Source organism: Ochotona curzoniae, unplaced genomic scaffold (genome assembly GCF_017591425.1).
Source record: "Ochotona curzoniae isolate NIBS_2020 unplaced genomic scaffold, NIBS_Ocur_1.0 contig_4612, whole genome shotgun sequence".
NCBI lineage: Eukaryota > Metazoa > Chordata > Mammalia > Lagomorpha > Ochotonidae > Ochotona > Ochotona curzoniae.
In genome coordinates, this window is record NW_024466343.1 from 11,398,664 (window position 1) to 11,418,757 (window position 20,094).

At 35.0% G+C, this 20,094-nt stretch overlaps 1 protein-coding gene across 16 annotated transcripts in view; it reads left to right on the plus strand.

The window, feature by feature from the left end:
* The window catches only part of ADGRL2 (adhesion G protein-coupled receptor L2), a 183,343-nt gene that overhangs the window by 122,690 nt on the left and 40,559 nt on the right, over nucleotides 1-20,094 (plus strand). For 8 of the 16 annotated variants that reach the window (XM_040987332.1, XM_040987335.1, XM_040987333.1 and 5 more), the window contains exons 3-6: nucleotides 5,185-5,294; nucleotides 10,481-10,492; nucleotides 11,388-12,188; nucleotides 19,304-19,597. In XM_040987332.1, coding sequence (XP_040843266.1) covers nucleotides 5,185-5,294; nucleotides 10,481-10,492; nucleotides 11,388-12,188; nucleotides 19,304-19,597 — 1,217 coding nt within the window. Of the gene's footprint in view, nucleotides 1-5,184; nucleotides 5,295-10,477; nucleotides 10,493-11,387; nucleotides 12,213-19,303; nucleotides 19,598-20,094 lie in introns of all 16 variants that reach the window. The other 8 variants (XM_040987340.1, XM_040987348.1, XM_040987334.1 and 5 more) reach the window with 3 other exon arrangements.

Genomic DNA, 20,094 nt, shown 5'->3' on the forward strand with positions numbered 1-20,094 from the left:
AGAAGTTACTGTTTAGAATTAGGGATGAAGTGATAATGTACTTGTACATTTTTGTTCTAGATAGTGTTAAATCATGAATTATATCCCAGTTAGTCCCTGGACATCATTTGCAAGGTGTACTGAGTTCTCTCTGAAGCAGATACTCATGCCACTCTAGAGTTGAGTGACTAGTAAAAACAGTCAGAGGTTAAATATAGAAAAATAAGGAGTAATTATAGTGATTTGTATTTTCTCTAGTTTTTGACAGTATTCTGTTTCTAAGGAAATAATGTGTTTTCAAAGATTGTCAGAATTTGATTTCCAGATTTATTCAGTGGTAGATATTTTGACCAGCTAGTTGAATTCTGTAAAAAGTAATATTATCTGTCTTGCCTGTTAAAAATGGGTTTTATTCAGTATATGCCTATACTTATTGTACTTATTTAGATTCTCCATATCAGGAGCTATTGTTACTCAAAGCAGAGTAATCCAATTTCTTTATTCCTACACCTAAAATTAGCCATGGCAGTATTAACTTTGTAAGCTCTGTTACACACTTGTTAGGTGGATCAAATTTATCACTTATTTTCTATTTAACTTATACTTCATTAATGTTTATGAAGGAAAAGTGTATGCTAGTATGCATACTTACTTCTTACTACAGTGTCTAAACCTGTGTTATTTTATACCTGTTATTCCCAAGTGCAGTAATCTGGTTCAGTCACCTGCAGACCTACTTTAAGCTGAGAAGGCTGTATATCTGCCTTTTTAGGTATCTAGCAAATTTCCACTTGGTACTAGTGCTACTGGACTAAGGACCTTACATCTTGAAAAGCTTTGTTTATATATCCTCATCCCTGTGTTCATGTGTACAAACAAAAGGTCAGTTATTTGAAAGTTGGTTTAAAATATTAATATCTTTTTTTAAGAAAAGATTGATTTATTCTTATTGGAAAGGCAGATTTACAGAGAGAAGGAGAGCTAGAAAAACCTTCTGTCCACCGACTCACTCCCCAAGTGGCTCCAGTGCTCATAGCTGAGCTGATCCAATCCAAAGCCAAGAGCCAGGAGCTTCTCCCGGGTCTCTGATACAGGTACAGGGTCCTAAGGCTTTGGGCCATCCTCAGCTGCTTTCTTAGGCCACAAGCAGGGGGCTGGATGGGAAGTGGAGCTGCCAGGCATGAATTGGCACCATATGGGATCCCAGTGCGTCCAAGGTGATAATTTAGCCACAAGGCTATTGCAGTGAGCCCTTCTTTCATTTTTATAAGATTTATTTTGTTTACTTGAAAGAGTTACAGAGATGGAGAGAGATTTTTCATCTACTGGAACCTTCCCCATTTGACCAAATGGCCAGGATTGGACTGGGCTGAGCCAAAGCCAGGAGCCAGGATATTTTTTCAGGTCTTCTTCAAATCTTAATCAAGCTTTACCTATTTTAAAAAGTTTTTTTATAGGTCTTATTCTCATTTACGTGCAGTTTTTATGCTTAACATTTAAGAAAAGTGTAGATTCTTAAAATCCATAGATCTGTTTGGTATTACGAAATATGTTGGTATTTTCCTATTAATGCCTTCACTGATAGCAATCTTTTCAGGCATGGGGAGATTGTAGGGACATGCCAGGAACTGAGCTAGCTACTGAGACTATGAACTGTTGAACTCAGAGCCTTTCCTTTCTTGGCGTAGGCATACCTTTTTATTTTCATTAGAATGAAAACTTGAAGGTGAATCCTTAGTGGGAATTAACTTTGCCTCTGTGGCTAAGTAATGACTTTCCATTTACTGATCTTTTTAAATGATAGCAATTTACAGTTTAACAGCCTTAGCAACAGCTTCTTCATTAACAAATTTTCAGGTATTTCTTTTTTCTGTCTTACAACTCATGTTGGGTATTTTCATTCCCCATGTGTCCCCCATTTACCCTGTTTGGAAAGTTGGTTTGCTTCATTCATAAGGAGATGTACTTAATTAGTGTCTCTCTCTTTAGCTCCTTAGTTTTTTTAAAGCAGTTTATTTGAAAAAGCAAATTGAAACACACAAGAGATCTTCCATCTTCTGGTTCTCTCCTCAAATGGCCACATTGGCCCAGGGCTGGTTTAGGCCACGACAGGTGCCAGGAGCTTCTGTCAGGTCTCCCATGTTGCTGCAGAGGCTCCACCACTTGGGCCATCTGCCACTGCTTTCCAAGGTGCATTAGCAGTGAACTGGACAGGCAACCATGTATTCAGTATTCCAACTGGCATACTCATGTGGCAGTATGAGCCACTGCATTGGTCTTACCAGAAAAGTTTAGCCTGCTGCACAACAGTTCTGGTTTTTCATGTATTTTTCATATCTTTTAGTGGATATATAAAAAAGCTCCAATATTGGGATATAAAAGCTCTGATATTGATATTCAAAGCTCCTTTTCAAATGGCTTCATTTTCTAGCTGAATAGTTTCAGTACCAAAATTTCTCTTTTTCTCAAGTTAACTTCTTGCACTTATACATAATGAAATTTATAAATGTGAAATGCATGTTTTGTATATTTTTAGATGCCATCTAGTCCAGACAGTTATATAAATTTATTTGCAGGTTTTGCCATCATATTTCTTTATATTCAGTTTTAACTGAATATGTTTTGTATCATTTGAATTATTCAAAGAAATAAAAATTATATGGTAGTATAAGTTATAATTGCCTCTGACATTATTTGAACTTATAATTGTGACCAGATTAGTAAAGCAAAGTTTTTCAGAAAAACAATATGCATTTAGTTTTTGTTCTCTAGTGTTCGTCCTCTTCCATACAAAGGATACTGGGAGCAGAAGTAATAGTCTGTAAACATTTTATAAGACATACTCTGACAAGGAGAGTATGTTTTCATATGAAAGCCAGATATATTGATCTAATAACACAAGTTGGATAATTGGTCTTAAATGCATTCTTCCTTGGGGGGAAAAATGACATGAAATCCCCAGTTCTTGAAGCAGCTTCTCTGTCTGTGGGTCTGAAGTGCATCCCACTCTTTCCCCCACTCGTTACTAGCTATGTGATATGAAAAAGGCCTCCAGTAAGAAGGGTAGGGTGAAAGTGTTCTCGTGAGTGTATTTTTTTTCCTATTGGACTTCGTTGAGTGAATAAAATGTGTACTGAGGGAGCATGGCAAAAGGATGTGCACCACACCAGAGGGATGTGAGGGTGGGCTGAGGGAAGAATCACCTTAGGTATGAATACACACACAAAGGAAATAAAGAGAGGAGAGGGAAGCCAGGTTAGTGATGGAGAATTCCTGGGAGATCAGTAGACCTTAGGTGAGTGAGGTCTCTGTTAGTGCAGAATTTACGAAAGAAGAACGATGAAACATTAGAGTTCTGTTTCTGTGTAAGTTAAAGTGTTCCAGTTTGACCTATTGAGAAAGCTTAAATCCACCTATTGTCTAAAAGTTGTGGTTATAAAATTGGTTGTGTGATTCATGTTAAAATTATTTAGTTATACAGAATGATGATTTGGTGTAAATGGCAGATCTCTTCAAATGAGTATACCTATTAAAGAGAAGCACAAAAGCATGAACAGGAAGTATGATGTTACAGAAGCTGTGGCATAGCGTGCTTATCCACCTGCTTGAAAACTGTAGTCCATGATGCATTTCTAAAAATAAATGCCACACTGTATTACAGACCAATGATAAAAATTGTTGTAGCTTAATATTTTCTTTTTTAAAGATTTATTTTATTTTTATTGCAAAGTCAGATATACAGAGAGGAGAGACAGAGAGGAAGATCTTCTGTCCGATGACAGCCGTTATGAAGTTGAGAGCCAGGAGCTTAATTACGGTATCCGAAATGGGTGCACATTTGGACCACCCTCTGCTGCTTTCCCAAGCCATATACAAAGAGCTGGATCCAAAGTGGAGCAGCTGGGATACAAAGTGCTCTCCATATGGGATGCTGGTGCTTGCAGGCAGATGATTAGTTTGCTACTCCACCACTGCCAGCCCCGCTACCAGCCCCTTTTAATATGATTGCTATTCCACCGTCTTTTATTATTTATGCCAAAAGCTGGGCTACTCTTCAAAAATTTCATACGGCGTTTTGTCATTCAGTTATTTTATGCACTGTAGAATATATGATATTCAGATTATTAAATGAATTTAATAATACATATACACAAACGTTTCATTTGATTTGCATGCTTAATTATATATAGTCTCAGAAAACAATAAAATCGCTGTAAAATTTTATTTCATTGAGACACAATTAAGTTAAATTATAGAGATCTTGCCTTCACACTGTTTTAAAAAAAGACCATTTGGACAAGCTCACAGAGCTTAAAATAGCATTTTTCTTAGAATTGTAAATCAGCTTTTGATTAGTTACTGAAATTCAAGAATTTTTTAAATTCGATGAGAATTAGTAGGACAGCAAATTAATAATATTGTTTTTAATACTATATTTCAGAGAATAGTGATTTTAAAATGAGTTACAATTATTTGTAATAAAAGCACATTGCTCTATGAAAATAGTGTAAGTTTTTGCATTATGTAGATATTTGATGGTGCTAATTGCTTTGCATTATTTTATTATAGGTTGTAGCATGATCTCTGCTGGCTTGTTACTGGGTATTTAAGGTTGTAGGTAGCATATGTATAGAAGGCTTAAAACAAAACTGGATTTAAGGGATACGTGTAAACGTGGCTCTTCGTTTGTTTTAGTAGGTTGTCTAAACAGTTTGCTAAGAGCATCAGTTTATATATCTGTTTTTCTCTACATTATATGTAGTGCTGTTTCATTTTTAATTGCAATTTTGAGTCATAAGCATGACACCTAGTATACTGGGTTTTTTAAAGATTTTTTTGAAAATTTTTATTGCCAAGTCAGATATACAGAGAGGAGGAGAGACAGAAAGGAAGATAATCCGTTCATTAATTCACTCCCCAGGTGACCACAACTGTGTTTTATTCTTTTGGTCTAGTACATGTTGAATATGTCAGTGCAAGTGGAGATACATAGAAAAACTATAGAGAACTGTCAGCTGTATTCATTTTTAGTTAGGATGGCAGTGCAACTTATGTTACAGATACAACAACATAAGGAAGTATGACTTTTATGTTGATTTAATCATCTAAGGCAACCAAGTATGTTTTTACTATTTGGAAGAAAGTATGGATCAGTTTTGCATTTTAGAAAAAAACATTATATAAGTGACCCATTTTATTTTGCAGGTGCAACAATCGAACACAGTGTATAGTAGTTACTGGGTCAGATGTATTTCCTGATCCGTGTCCTGGAACATACAAATACCTTGAAGTCCAGTATGAATGTGTCCCTTACAGTAAGTATAAAGTTTGTATTTTTCACTCCCCACAGCATTCCTTGTTGATGCTGAAAGACTACACACGTGAAAGAAGCATATGTTTATGGCCCACAAAACCATTATGCATGCAGAGCACTAACAGACTTGGGCCTCCAATTAGCTTCATGAAGTGTGGAAGGAAGCCATAGTGTGATGCTGGCCAAGTGTCTGTCTGTGTTCTTAAGTGTTTGGCTTTTAAGGCTAGTGTTTTTCCAGAAAACAAACTTGAATTAGCTATTCAATAGGGCAGATAGAAATCTGTACTTTTGCCCAATACCAGTTGCTGACAAATTGGTTTGGCTCACAGTTTTTTAAAGGAAGAATTGACTTCAGTTTTAATCGTGAGCTACTTGAATGTCTACCTGCTGTTGTGGTAACTTTAGTGTGCCTGGTAAAAGCTACCTTTGCAGTAACTGATGCAAGTGCCTCCTGTTCAGTTGCAGTGTTCTTAAGGGGATATTTTTTTCCCCACATTTAGTGGTAAACCCTTAATGCTAAATAAGATGGATCTAGGTAGCAGAAATCTTACATTTTTAATATCCTACAAAAGGCTATCCAAAATTTAATAAAAAAGTTATTAGATAGGCTTCAGCTAATACTCTGAATTCTGTGATTAGGACAACTACACAGAATTAAACTTAGTAATTGTGTTCTGTATTCTCAATAGGAAGACATATATTTTAAACATTTTCAAAGTTTGAATATTTTAGTGAGTTTTCATAAACTTGTTTGATAGCATTATTGTCTTTATTTGCAAATTAAAAATATCACATCATCTTAGTTTATAGTCATTTGAATTAAGGTGTTTCAGCAACAATTTTATTGATTTGTGACAGTTTTTATGCACCTCTCCCCAAAAGAAATTGAATTCACCTGGTAATATGTGTCAAACACCAAACCACTGGTTCTTGCAGACCCCTCATTCTAGACTATCCATATTTCCAAGAGCCACTGACCAAATTCTGAAAGATGGGCTGTGTTTAATATGTAGCAATGCGTCCCTACACTGAAAACACTCTACATTTCTTTTCTGCCACACTTTTGATAAATTGGCTTTTTGCATTACCAGTTAAAGGCCAAACACAGATGACCTTTTCTTTTCATCCTTGCTCTGTGCTCCTGTGTTCCTGTGAAATGGATGCTTTTTATGTTTTCAGTATTTTCCGTACCATTTGTAGGATTGGAAGCCTACTGAGAGCACTGATGTTTATATACCGTTTCTCCTGTGTGTAGTATGGTGGCTTCCGTAAGCATTCTCCTGTGCCACTAGAGGAACACTGAATTCTCTTGAGCTAACCAAAATTTTGTTCCATGGAGTCGCTTTCACTTGAAATGCAGCATGGTTTCTGTCCTCAAATTAGAAAAAGAGTTCAGTATCCATTCCCAAACAGTGGAACCAGTCAGAGCTGCCAAGAATTGTGTCTCTCTGGAACCAGTTCCTGTAATCTAGTCTATAGACCAAGAACAGTGTTAAGCCAATATTATTTTCAGACTTTTGAGTTATTTCTTGCTCTGTTAAGAAGGAAAAATGTGGATATCTTCTGGAACATCTAACTTTCAAAACTTTACTTTTTCAGTTCTCCAGAAGTATTGTACATTGTGCACTAAGCTTGCAAATAGCAATACTCAGAGAAGTATTTGTTCGTTCTAGTTTTTATCCTTTAAAACAAAAAGCAACCCAGTAATTAATTTGCTGTTACCTTTCTAGATGTTTGCAGGAGGCAGAACTAAGTCTCTCGCCTTTTTTTTTTTAACTCCTCACTAAAGAATAGAAGTAATTATGATTCCTATATACCAATGTACAGTAGTGACACACTATAAATTATGTAATTTTCTCTAATGTAAGAATTAATTATAAAGAATCTTTCTTAGATTAATCTTCTTGGACTTGTTGGATTTATCTTTTCCTGATTTTCCTGCTTTTATTTCTGTTGCTTTACCTACTGTATCCATTCTTTACACTTGCTTTTATTCTAAGCTTCTTGATTTCACTCCCCCTTATTTGGGTTATTGTACTTTTTTGTGCTTACATATCTGTTACACTTTACTTGATAAAACTTATCACCATCAGATTACATTTACTATGTATTTTCTGCCAACTGACTTTCATAATAAATTTTCCATGAGATTATATATAATATATCATATATTCTAATATAATTTTATATTGTATACATTAAATAATATATAATTTGCTATATATTATATACTATAATTTTTTAAAATAATATTTTTTGTATATCCCAAATTACTTCATCCTATAAGAGGTTTCAGAAATTTTTTTGACACAAAAATTATACAATGAATTTACTCAACGGTCAATATCAGAAATCTTTCTTGGTTTACTTCAATCAATCCATAAACAGCCAGATCTTTTTACTTACAGTTGTCCAGGTGATGCCTGTATGTTTGCAGGCATCCTATGTAATTGACAGAGTGCTGGAAATTCCCTGCATGTTTATTGGAGGACAAAGGAGAGTTGTCAGATTAGAATTTTCCGTCCTTGTTTCTACTGTTTATTTCAAGTTACCATTGTAAGAATTGTAACATTAGCTTCAGGCTGTATTTGCCGAAGAAAACAAGGTCCAGTACTCTTGATAAAAGCCGTTACTAGTGAGCAAAATTCAAGATTATTTAAAATCAAGTAGTGTGTCACTTCGGATACAGAGTATGTAGGCTCTACTTAGTTTGGATCAGTGCATTGGCTTGAATATCCATTGTAGCTCTACACAAATGTTGCTGGGCCATGAAGTTCTGTGTTTGGTGTATAGAAAAATAAATGTATTATTAGGAATTAATTAATTTAATCAATCTCTTGTTAGCTGAAGTAAATACTGCATGTGAGGAACAATATTGATTTCATTAATTGTATTGTATTTTTATGTCCTCATGGTTGATAGATTTTTTTTTATTGTTTTTCCACTAACTTTTTGAGTTTTCATAAAATCAAAACTATAGGTAATTCTTGTGTTTTCAAGATACATATTTTACATGATTCATCCATAATCAAATGTTTTGCTTAATTTTTCAAAACTTTTCTGTTGTTGCTACTTCTCAGTATTCATTTGCTATAAAATTTGTATAATTCATGCCCATTTTACTTTCCTTTGATGTAGGTGAAATAAGTCACAAATAAATGAAGACCTCTCATGATGTTTTGCTCAGTAACTGCACTATCATTTTAGTGTATTAAGTAATTAAATCCAACTCATTGCAGTAAATGGAAAGCATAAAAATCGCTTTCACTGAGCTTGTTTTTAAGTCATGTTTTCAAATAAGTAAACTTAACTTTTATATTATTCCCTGGCTTTATATTTAACTGCATTTATTTCAGTAAAACCATCCTCTCCTTAGGAAAGCAAAAATACAATTGTATTGATATATAGTCTGTGTGCAGTTACAATACTAACGATTTCTCTTATCCTCCCTTCCTACCACACCCTTCTGTTACTGATTCCAAGCAAGTATACTATTGCTCTTCATTGAGGAATAACATTATCATTACTGATTTGTAAGCAAGATATGTTTCCAAGAGAGTAACAGTTTACCCAAGTATAGTCAGAATCACATGTCATGGAAAGTATGTTTCCTGAAAGTGTTGAAAAAGACCAAATTGCTTAAGAGAGAGGGTGTGGTTTCATGTGGAAGGTTATATTTCATTCTTGTAGTTAAAACATTTATGTGATTCGTTTCTCTGAAAGGTATTTCAGGTCAATACTGAATCTGATGAATAATTGTAATTTAGAAAACCTAATTAAGCTAAGATTCTAATGAAATATGCAATATACTGTCTGAGTAATCAGCCTGGGAATATAGTATTAGCATTCTCACTTGATCTTAGCCAAAAGGCCGAGAAGCGATAGTATTAGCATTCTCTAATGCTTTGTTTAATACGGGAAGGTGGAGAAACAATGATAGTCAGTGCGGTCATTTTGTGAAATTCAGGCAACATACTTCAGAGCCTAGATATAGTGCAAAGTAGTAGACTGTACTTTTTGACTATTAGAATACTATTTACTTACAAGATCTTTTGTAGTAGTCTTCGTAACTGCATAATCCATTTCTTTAAATGTGTAGGAATTTGTTTCCCCATATAATTCTACTAATCAGGTTTGTTTTATGAAAGCATTTACCTTTATGGGGTCTGTGGAGTCAAGGTATTTGCTTTGAATGCTTGATGTGATTGTTGTTGCATGCTAGCTTGCTTTCTGTGTAAAGTTAATGATGGTAGAAAATGTCACAATAAGCTAACCATGATTCTTTCTTCCTTTTTCTCCTTGCCTACTGTGCTTGCTTTTCCCTTGTATGTATTTTGCTTACTTTTCTTTACTAGATTTAGTATTACAAGTTTGAGATGTATGATATAGAAAACTGAATACGAATTTTATAGTAAAAGGTATATTTAAATCTAACAAGTGCCATTTGCTAATTCTTAGTGGGAAGAAAGGTGCTACCTCATTTCACCCTTTAAAACCCCTAAAGGGGCTGAGGGAAGATTTGTGTATTGCTGAGAAGGAGGCTTTATTTTTATAGTTATGATGAATTTTTATAGAAATAGAAGGCAGTAGAAAAACAGTTGAACAGAGATATATAACTATATATTTTTTTAAAATAAATATCTTTAAAAAATGTAACCACATCACTGTTTACTAAATTTGACCTCAATTCCAAAATTAACTTGTTGTTTCTGTGTATTTACTATTGTTATGCTTATATAGTTTTAGTTTAATAATTAGGTTTATATAAGATTAATGGGGGGGAATACACCTATGCATGCATTTATGTCTATAGTATACACAAAGTTAAACCTAGTAAGAATGCTGAATGACTTTGGAAAGGCTAGAGTATGTATCCCATGCATTAGTGAAGAGTTTCATTATTTATTCAGGTTCACTAAGTGAAGCAACATGCCAACATATTTGTATTGCCTCCTTAATCTACTAAAGTGATTGATCCATGTTCTTTTATGTAACTTTAGAATCTTTCTCCTGATAGGTTTTCCTGTTGTGTGTTTCTCTTTATCCAAAGTAGTACAGCTCTTATTCTTCCTGTATTTAGCTTCTATTACAAATTCAGTCTTAGACTAATAGTCAATTTATTTTAATCTTTTTTTTCTTTTTTCCTTGCACCTTTTTTTATTTTTCTTCCGATGCTTAAAATAGAAGTGGAGCAAAAAGGTAAATAATGTATACAGTCTGAACCCCGGCTCCCTGTTATGTGCCTTATGGATGTTAACCTCCGCCCTCCCCTTTCCCCACAACACTGCTACATTAGAATAATCAGCAGGAACTCATAAATGCAACTCATAAAGAAGTCAACATGAAATTATGACTGCTAAATCTGGTGATGGGGTAAAAATTGTGAAGTCGGCGAGAGGAAGCTGCCCCTTCTCTGTTTCCTTTTCACCCTTTATCTCTTTTTTCTGACACCCTCGAATATTTTCTTGTTATTAAAGTATCATCTTGCCTGGCTTCCTGAACCCTCTCCATAGCATGCCATGGTTACAGGGTCTCCTGGTTGTTTCATCACTGCTTTCCTTGTATTTACTTTTCTCAGCTCCTAATTGCATTTTCTGAATGTTTATGTCCTTTAAATTGAAGCACTTTTGTTTTCGGTCTTCCGTGAAAATTCCAAATAAACCTTCACACTGGGTTTTTTTTTTTTTTTTTTAATTTGCTTTATTTTGTCTTTACTTTTGGGGTCTTGTGGGTGGGCATAAGGGTTGGAGGGTATAAAAACAATTTACACATTGCTGGGTCACAGCTTAAAGTATTGAAATGTGCATTAGCAAATTATAAGCTAGAAACATGATGAAATTTTGAATTATCAGTTCAGTTTCAATTGATCTTAAAATTAGGTATATATTTGTGAAAATAAACCCCAGCCATTTTGTATGTTGGTGCATGGATTATGGTAACTTCAGAAAAGAATAATATTTGCAATAAGTATAAATTTTAATAAAATTGAATGCTAATACTTTCCCTCTTTTGATTTGCTATCATTGAAAGTTGCGTTTATCTGTGTGAATTTTTTAATGTGGATTAATTCTTATCTTTTCTCTGTGACCATTAGTTTTTGTCTGCCCGGGGACCTTGAAAGCAATTGTGGACTCACCGTGTATCTATGAAGCTGAACAAAAGGCAGGTGCCTGGTGCAAGGACCCTCTTCAGGCTGCAGACAAAATTTATTTCATGCCCTGGACGCCATATCGCACCGATACTTTAATAGAATATGCTTCTTTAGAAGATTTTCAAAACAGCCGACAAACAACAACATACAAACTTCCAAATCGAGTAGATGGTACTGGATTTGTGGTTTATGATGGTGCTGTCTTTTTTAATAAAGAAAGAACAAGGAATATTGTGAAATTTGACTTGAGGACTAGAATTAAGAGTGGCGAGGCCATAATTAACTATGCCAACTACCATGATACCTCACCTTATAGATGGGGAGGGAAGACTGACATTGACCTAGCAGTTGATGAAAATGGCTTGTGGGTCATTTATGCTACTGAGCAGAACAATGGAATGATAGTTATTAGCCAGCTGAACCCATACACTCTTCGATTTGAAGCAACATGGGAAACTGTCTACGACAAACGTGCTGCGTCAAATGCGTTTATGATATGTGGAGTCCTTTACGTGGTCAGGTCAGTTTATCAAGACAATGAAAGTGAAACAGGGAAGAATGCAATTGATTACATTTATAATACTCGATTAAACAAAGGAGAATTTGTAGATGTTCCTTTCCCCAACCAGTACCAGTATATTGCTGCAGTGGATTACAATCCAAGAGATAACCAGCTCTATGTGTGGAACAATAACTTCATCTTACGATACTCTCTGGAATTTGGTCCACCTGATCCTGCCCAAGGTAAGGCTTTGTTGATGCGATTTTGTGAACTGCTCACTTTTGAAATAAAATATCCCCTCCCCCAACCCCATGTTGATTTTCTTCCTATTTTTGTAGCTCAAGCACAAAGAAAAATGTTGAGATACATTTTAGGCTTATTTTGATCCATTTCCATTTTTATTTTAAACATTGGCTTCCAAGTAATGGTAGCATCATGGGCTAGTTTAGTTTTCAGTGCTAAAATTATATTACCCACTACAAACCTGTTAGCATTGGTTTTCTCCCTACCTGACTTCTATGTGGATTACAATCTGTGTGCAGACCTTTTAACTTCTTGGCGCCAGCAGTTAAGTGGAATGTGTGTTAGGAATTCCCAGGAGACCAGCAAGGCTTGATGTACAATAGTAGGCATTAATGTTCTGAAATTTGGGGATTTGTTCTTGGTTTAAGAGAGGGAGTTACCCAGCAGATCTTTCTGCGTTGGATTGTAAAGTTGCACATTTTTTATTTTCTGGTGAAATATTGATAATTTCAAGAGAGTATGTCTCATTTTGTCACTCATGGTCCAAACACTAAATGATTCCCCATGATGACTTATGAGAGATGTACTGGCCTCCAGAAATTATTTTTCTCTTTATGTTTGTGGAAGAATATTATAGTAATGCTAAAATTTTGGAAATATATTTAATTTATCAAGTGAATTCAAGTTTATATGAAGTAATTTTGGGGGACAAATTAAATGAATATTTCATTTAAAAAGATTGCCTCATACTCATGATAAAAGAGCAACCTGTTAATGTATTAATATAGAACTTGCACTAATTATGAGTCTTTTCTATTTGAGCAGTAGTGTTTATGTGTTTAAGATCTGAATTAATATTTCAATTTACTGAGTTAATTGGAATTTTCAAATTATTAAGTTACTTTCAAAGGAACTAGAAAGTTTTGGAGTGGTTAAATCTTTTCAACTCTTTCGAACAAAGACAAGTTATCGTTTTTCTTTTGCTGAAGCAATGCAAGTATTCTTAAATATATTACAAACTACAACTGCAAATATATTGTTCATTTTAAAACGTTATTAATAAGTTCTAAATATTGCTATATGTGAGGATCTCAAATGGAGAGATCAGAACCTTACGTCATTGAATTTCTCATTTTTATAGGTTTTATTCATAAAAGAGGAACAATAATGATGTATCAACTTAGTTCATCTACCTTTTGCTCTAAATCTTGTGTTATATAGAGTTTTGTGTTGCTTTATTTTTCTCAGCTTAAAACTGTAGCAGTAATATCTCTTATTATGTTTTTAACAACAATATCCTGTATATATGTGCAGACTGGATAAATCTACTACTTCCCATACTGGTGCCAGTTTGTGTCCTGGATGCTCTGCTTCTAATCTAGCTGCCTGCTAATGGCCTGGGAAAAGCTGTGAAGAGTGACCCAACCACTTGGGCCTCTGAAGCACATGGCAGACCCTGATGAAGCTTTTGCCTGCAGGCTCTTGGTTTAGGCATGGACTTACCCTGGCCATTACAGCCATCTAGGGCATAAACAGTGGATAGAAGTTCTCTGTCTCTCCTCTCTGTGTCTCTGACTTCAAAACAAATAAGTTTATAATATGGTCTTCTCAAAGAGAATAGCTTTGATGATAGGTTGATTCATTTTAAAACCTGGACAGATCAGGTTGTTCTTGAGGCCAGTAGCTCGGATGCGTCACGTGTACCAGTTGTGTGTGGGTTTTTTTTTTTTTTTTTTGCAGAAGTGACATCAATTCTTTGTATTTGTTGTTTGTTTATATAGTGACACAATTGCCAAGGCCCTGGGACTTCTCCTTCCCTGCCCTCATTGATTTCTCCTATTTTGTTACAATAATATAGTCCTTCAGAAAACAGCCATAAGTCCATCATTCTGCTATTTAAATGTGTCCTGATATTGTAGGTATGGGAAATGATGGCATAATCCAGCCTCAATTGTTTTTGTTTTTGTTTTTTTCCTAGAAATGTTTTTATCCTTTCTCATACAAGTTTTTCAAAGACAAACTTCAGGGAGTGGTTAAAAATGTATTGATTATTTTCAGTCTGAATTACCCTGACAGCTATTAAAATTTGTCTTAGATAGCAGTAAATCTTTTCCCCTCATTAGAAAAAAAGGAAGAAATTTTAAAAATTGTAAATGTATAAGTGACCAATACTTTGAAGATTGTGAATAAAATGGAGTACAGATTCAGTTAAACAAAAATGCTACCTTGTCTGAAAGTATTTCAGAGAATACAAAAATTACTAATGGTATTTTCTACACCTAGTGTATGTCTTAATGAATAATTTGATGCATTGAAGATGAAAAAATAAATTATGTTTTTTGCAAAGAACAGTTACCAGCTTTGAAGATGAGAAAGTTTAGCTATAGTCTGTACATTTCTACATCTATGCTTTATCATTCAAAACCTAAGTAGTTTGTCATTCTTAAATATGCACAGTGTGAAAATTTATACTCACCCTTTATTTAGCCCTTGGTGATAAGAATTTTATCTGACCTAAATTTCTCTTGCTACTGTTTGACCCATATTTTTACTGTCTCCATCCTTATAATTTATCTTCCCATGCTTTTAGAGACTCCCATCTCTTTCATCTGAGATACATGGTATCATACAAATGCAGGTGCAACCTTGCAGAACTATTCTGGTCCATACATTAAGGTCAAACTATTAAACTATTGTCAGCCTTCCAGAAACAAGATGTAAGAAATTGATAGCACAGATCAGACCAGGCAGGCCTTTGCCAGTCGTAGAGCAGTGATTGACCTGTTTGTCTTAGAATGCGCACTGAAAGTCTAACGTGCTAGATTTGGTATTGTGTATGTAGTGAAGACTTAATTGTTGTGTAAAATTATCCGTTCTTGTCATCTTTCATTGTGGACTCTATCACAGTGTATTAGCTTCAATACATTGCTCCATTTATAAGTTCACGCCTTTTCATTTTTAAGAGCATAGGCATGTTGTGTTTGCACCCTGATTTTCCCCGCTTTGATTCTGTTTCATTTGCTCCATTCCCTTTAACTAGGTCTCATTTTCTATTTACTTTGCTTTTTTCCCTATAGTGGGCTTAGGAAAAATCTTTCTCAAACCTATTTTAACTCCTATCCATTTTTAAATCTGGATTGTTTTCTGTTTACTTAAGCTCTCCACAAATTTGATATTCTAGATATTATCAAGAAAATGTATTTTTACTCTGGTTTTGGAAGTGTCTGAATATTTGTCTTAAGTCTCAATAAGATAATTGAATAATAGAAAGTGTTTTTGTATGGTTTTGTTTTAAAGCTGGTGAGGCTGTTGTGCTTTTTATTTAGGATGTATGCAGCATTGATCATATGTTTTCTGAAGACTCTTTAAATGATGTATATTACCTGATCAGTATTTTCAGATATTGAAAGAAAAATAAATTCAATGGGTACTCATAGAAGCTACAAACTTTGCTCAAGTTCATTCAGTAAACAATGACTTGAGTTCTTACAATTCAGTGAAGGCAGTTGTACTCTGAAAACTGGAAATTGTTCCTAAACTGTTTAATGCAGGAAAACTCTGGTAGTCGGTACAAAATGTTTTATAAACACTACCATGGTAAATATTCTTGCCAAAGCCTTCATGGGTACCAAGGTGTCTGTGTCAAATGATAAATAGTAGCTAGAATGCTCAGTCCATCTGGATGAAGGCAGCTTCATCAACAAAATGCTGTGAAAGTGAGTTTGGTTTAAGTTACACTTTTGTTGTAAGGTTTATGTTTTCTGTTAGTGTTCCTGGGGTGTTGTGTTTTGAACTTTTAGATAAATTTTATTCTGAAACTTCAAACATTTGTTTATTTATTTAGAAGTTGCAGAGGAGAGAGAGAGAGTGGGTCAAAGTGTTTCTGCTGCTTGGACACTCTCCAGATGGCACCAGCAGGCAGCCCAGGTCAGGCCAGGTCAGGCCAAAGCCATAAGCTTTATGCGGTTCTCCCACATGGGTGGAGACACCCAAGCATTTGGGCCCCTTGCTGCTGGTTTCCCCAGATCATTAGTAGGGAGCTGCATCAGAATTGAGGCAGCCAGGCACTGACACCCATATGAAATTCAGGTTTTGCAGGCAGAGACTTAAATATTTATGCAATTGCCACATAATTCAAAATAAAAATAAATAAATAACTATTTATGCAACAACATCAGCCCCTAATATGAAATTTTTGATGGTTCATTGCTCTCATTTTACATCCAGACCTCTGTTTTAACATTTGTGAAAAGCATCAGATAAATGTGTGTAAAGAAGAGCAGGCTGCTTTGTGGGATATTGTAGTTTTTCAGTCCGTGAAAATCTTTGTAGATAAGTAAAATTGGAATATTTCAAAGTGCAGACAAATGACTTTAAATTATTAACTTATCTATGGGTCAATTTCCTCATCTGTAAAAAGAAGACAATTATAGTGCCTGGTGCATATGATTGTGCTTAAGGATTAAGGAAAATGATCTGATGACCCATGAATGGTGACTGGGATAGCATCTAGGTGCATAAGCTTTGATCACTTCAAAGTGCCCCCTTGGGACTTGTCTCTGTAGATAGAACTTAATAATTTTAGAAACATCTCTGCATTTGTAGCTTCAACATTAGAGAATTGCTTTCCTTAAAGTATTCGGACTTACTGAATCTCACCAACTCTTGCTGTTCCCTAATGATTTTAGTTGTGTCACTTAAAGGCGACTTTTGTGCTTATTTTCATGCTATTCCAATATGTCAGTGTTTACCACTGGAGAATGTGTTGAGTGCCCGTATATTTCTTTTGATCACCAAAGATGAAAAACACATGGACACCTGGCAACTGAATATTAACTTAAAGTTTGTGTGTTTAATGGAGGTCATTTTATTATTTACCATGATTTATTTATGATGAGTCTCTATGATGTTGGCTAAGGCCAACACAACACTAATTGTAGTATTACTGCATATTTCAGTTATTAAATACAGTGATTAGTACAGTGTCTTATACATAGGACAGTGTAGCACTAAACCATTTTGCTCTGCCCTTTTCTCTGTTTCACTGTGATTTTTCCGTTGTCCTCATACAACTTGATTCAGCAGTCATCATTTGACACTTCTGCAAAAAATTGTGATGCCTTTGACAAATGTTAATTGAGAAAGCACTGAAAGCCTGGCTGCTTTGTAATCAAAGGAAAATTACAGAGGTTTAACAGGATGTCAGGCAAGTGCTTTCCAGAAGAAGACAGGCAGGTTTGAATGGGTTTCTGAAGCAGCTAGCTAGGCGTGATGCTTGGCTAATGTACACGGCATCTCTCTTATGGTCAGTAAATTATGCCCTGGAAATAAAACACATGCTTAAGAAGACGGAGGGAGGAAAAGTACTGGAATGCTTCTAGAGTGCTTAGTGAGTATAAGAGGTTTGTCACTAAGAAAGAGATAGAGAAGTGTGGACTTGACTTTTTGTGATAGAATATTCTCAATAGAGTTAGAATTAATATAAAGCATTTTTGTTGGCTGGAGATAAAAATATTAAGCATATCACTGTAATATAAACTTCCTTTCTGAAAAGTCTGAATGTTGTAGCTTGTTTTCTCTTACATAAATAAAGCATGAAATAAGTTGATGGTTTATGAAATTATTTGCAAAATAGACATAATTTCCTTGACTATGGTTTAAATTTAGGACTAAAATGTCTTAAAGTCAGTAAACGTTGGCAGAACCTTTGTGGTCTCTTCTAATAGATTCTAAATGGTAGTCTTAAATTTTCACCTGTTTTTAATTATTTATTGCTAATTATTGAAGAAAACAGTTGAGCTACAATTTTTTAACACAGTGAATTTGAAAGTTTGCAAATAATGTTGGAAGGCAAAAAATGCTTTAAAAATAAAAGTTATCTGATTTTAAAAATAGAAGCATACTTCCTTTTCTGTTGTCTTTAAGGGTCATTAAATTATGGAGCATTGGCTTAGACATGATCGGATCAAACCCTTTATCTTAGCAAGAGACTGTAATTCTGCTGATGAGAACTAGCTGCTTCTTTAAACCAACTGTTTTTAAAATTTCATTTCATTTCATTTTATGACACAGTTTCATAGGCTCTGGGATTCCCCCAACCCCTCCCCAGACTCTCCCCCACATGGTGGATTACTCCACATTGTTGCAGTATTACAGTTTGAATCCAGTCATGATTCTTTCATTGCAAGCATGTACCGTACAGCCCAGATAAATTCAACAGTTTTTTGGGGAGACCATCTCTGGTCTGAAAGCAGAGCTGGCAGAATATCATCCCATCCAATGAAAATCCATAACATAACATCAACAACAATTTACAGCATTATGGAGTTAATTGACATGGTATTGAGTGACCAATATGTTAGTAAATGCGAGTTCTTAACCACATCCTGTGACTACTTCATTGACATTTCAATTTTTGTTTATATATAACCAGCTGCTATACACCTTAAAATGGCTATAGGGTACTATTCAGCTGTCTTGTGTCTACTTTCATTTTTATATTTAGCAGTTTGTAGTTTTGAAGCATAATTTTCACTGAAAAATAAAGCAGGCTTGCTAAGCTTTATCTTGTGTTTGGACCTAATCAGGCATGCTCAAAAGTCTTTCAAGCTAGAATGACTGCTGAGTGGAAAAGTGACACATTATGTATTTTCCTGCAAGCTGTAGAGTGGCTGATTTTAATTTTATTATTACATTAAATTATCAGACTTTGTTGATCTTCAAGTTTGATTATTTATGGAGTGAGCATATATGAGTTTTGGCTTTTTAAAAAAATTAATGTAACTGCACTTCCTTTAATGTTTGATATTTCATGAAGAAGTTGAGCTTAAACTGTAGTATCAAATATTTCATTTGGAAGTAAAACTAACATGAAGTCATGAAGCAAAAGCTATAGGAGAGCCCGAGCTACCATATTTTAGTGAGTAGATTGTGAAAAATGGTAGCATGTGTTCTTTCTGCCCCACTGGTACTAACTCTGATAGTGAATCTCATTTGGTTGGTTTTGGTGGCAGATGAATGGGCAGGGTTCCTGTCTCTGTATGTTCACATGTGCGGGGCTGTATGTGCAGGCCAGTGTGTGTGTGAGATTAATATGCTCATCTTTTTTCCATAGTGCCTACCACAGCTGTGACAATAACTTCTTCAGCTGAGCTGTTCAAAACCACAGTGTCAACCACAAGCACTACTTCACAGAAAGGCCCTATGAGCACAACTGTAGCTGGATCGCAGGAAGGAAGCAAAGGGACAAAACCACCTCCAGCAGTTTCTACAACCAAAATTCCTCCTGTAACAAATATTTTTCCCCTGCCAGAGAGATTCTGCGAAGCATTAGACGCGAGGGGGATAAGGTGGCCTCAGACACAAAGGGGAATGATGGTTGAACGACCGTGTCCCAAGGGAACGAGAGGTATTTCCTTTAATATACCATGCATACATTTTTTTTTAACTTAGCAAGTAGATTCTAAATCACACCAAAGAAATTTTTGTAGAATAAAGATATTTACAACAATTAACTTCATTACTTTGGAATGAAAAAAAAAATGAAGAAGGCATTTAACGTCAAGGAATGAATTAGCTCTGTCAGAGATCTTGCCAGATCAGGCCTGTGAATTTTGCCCAGGGACTCTGGTGAGGCTTGGCTACAAGCTGCCTTTCTTGCTAGGAGTGCCACTCTGGATGAGTCCCAAGAAACCAAGAGCTTCTGTTTGCCATAATATCTGATATTTCTATGCTGATTTTATACTTGTTGTTTATAACCTACATTAGACCCCACTTTCTGTCAGGTTTTGTCAAAAGCTTCCATTAGTGTTTATTCAAAATTTAACACGGAGAGTAATGTCTAATAGCTTATTTCCCGAATGCATGCAGAAAAATGGTTTCAATTTCGCTGTTGTTTTCTGCATC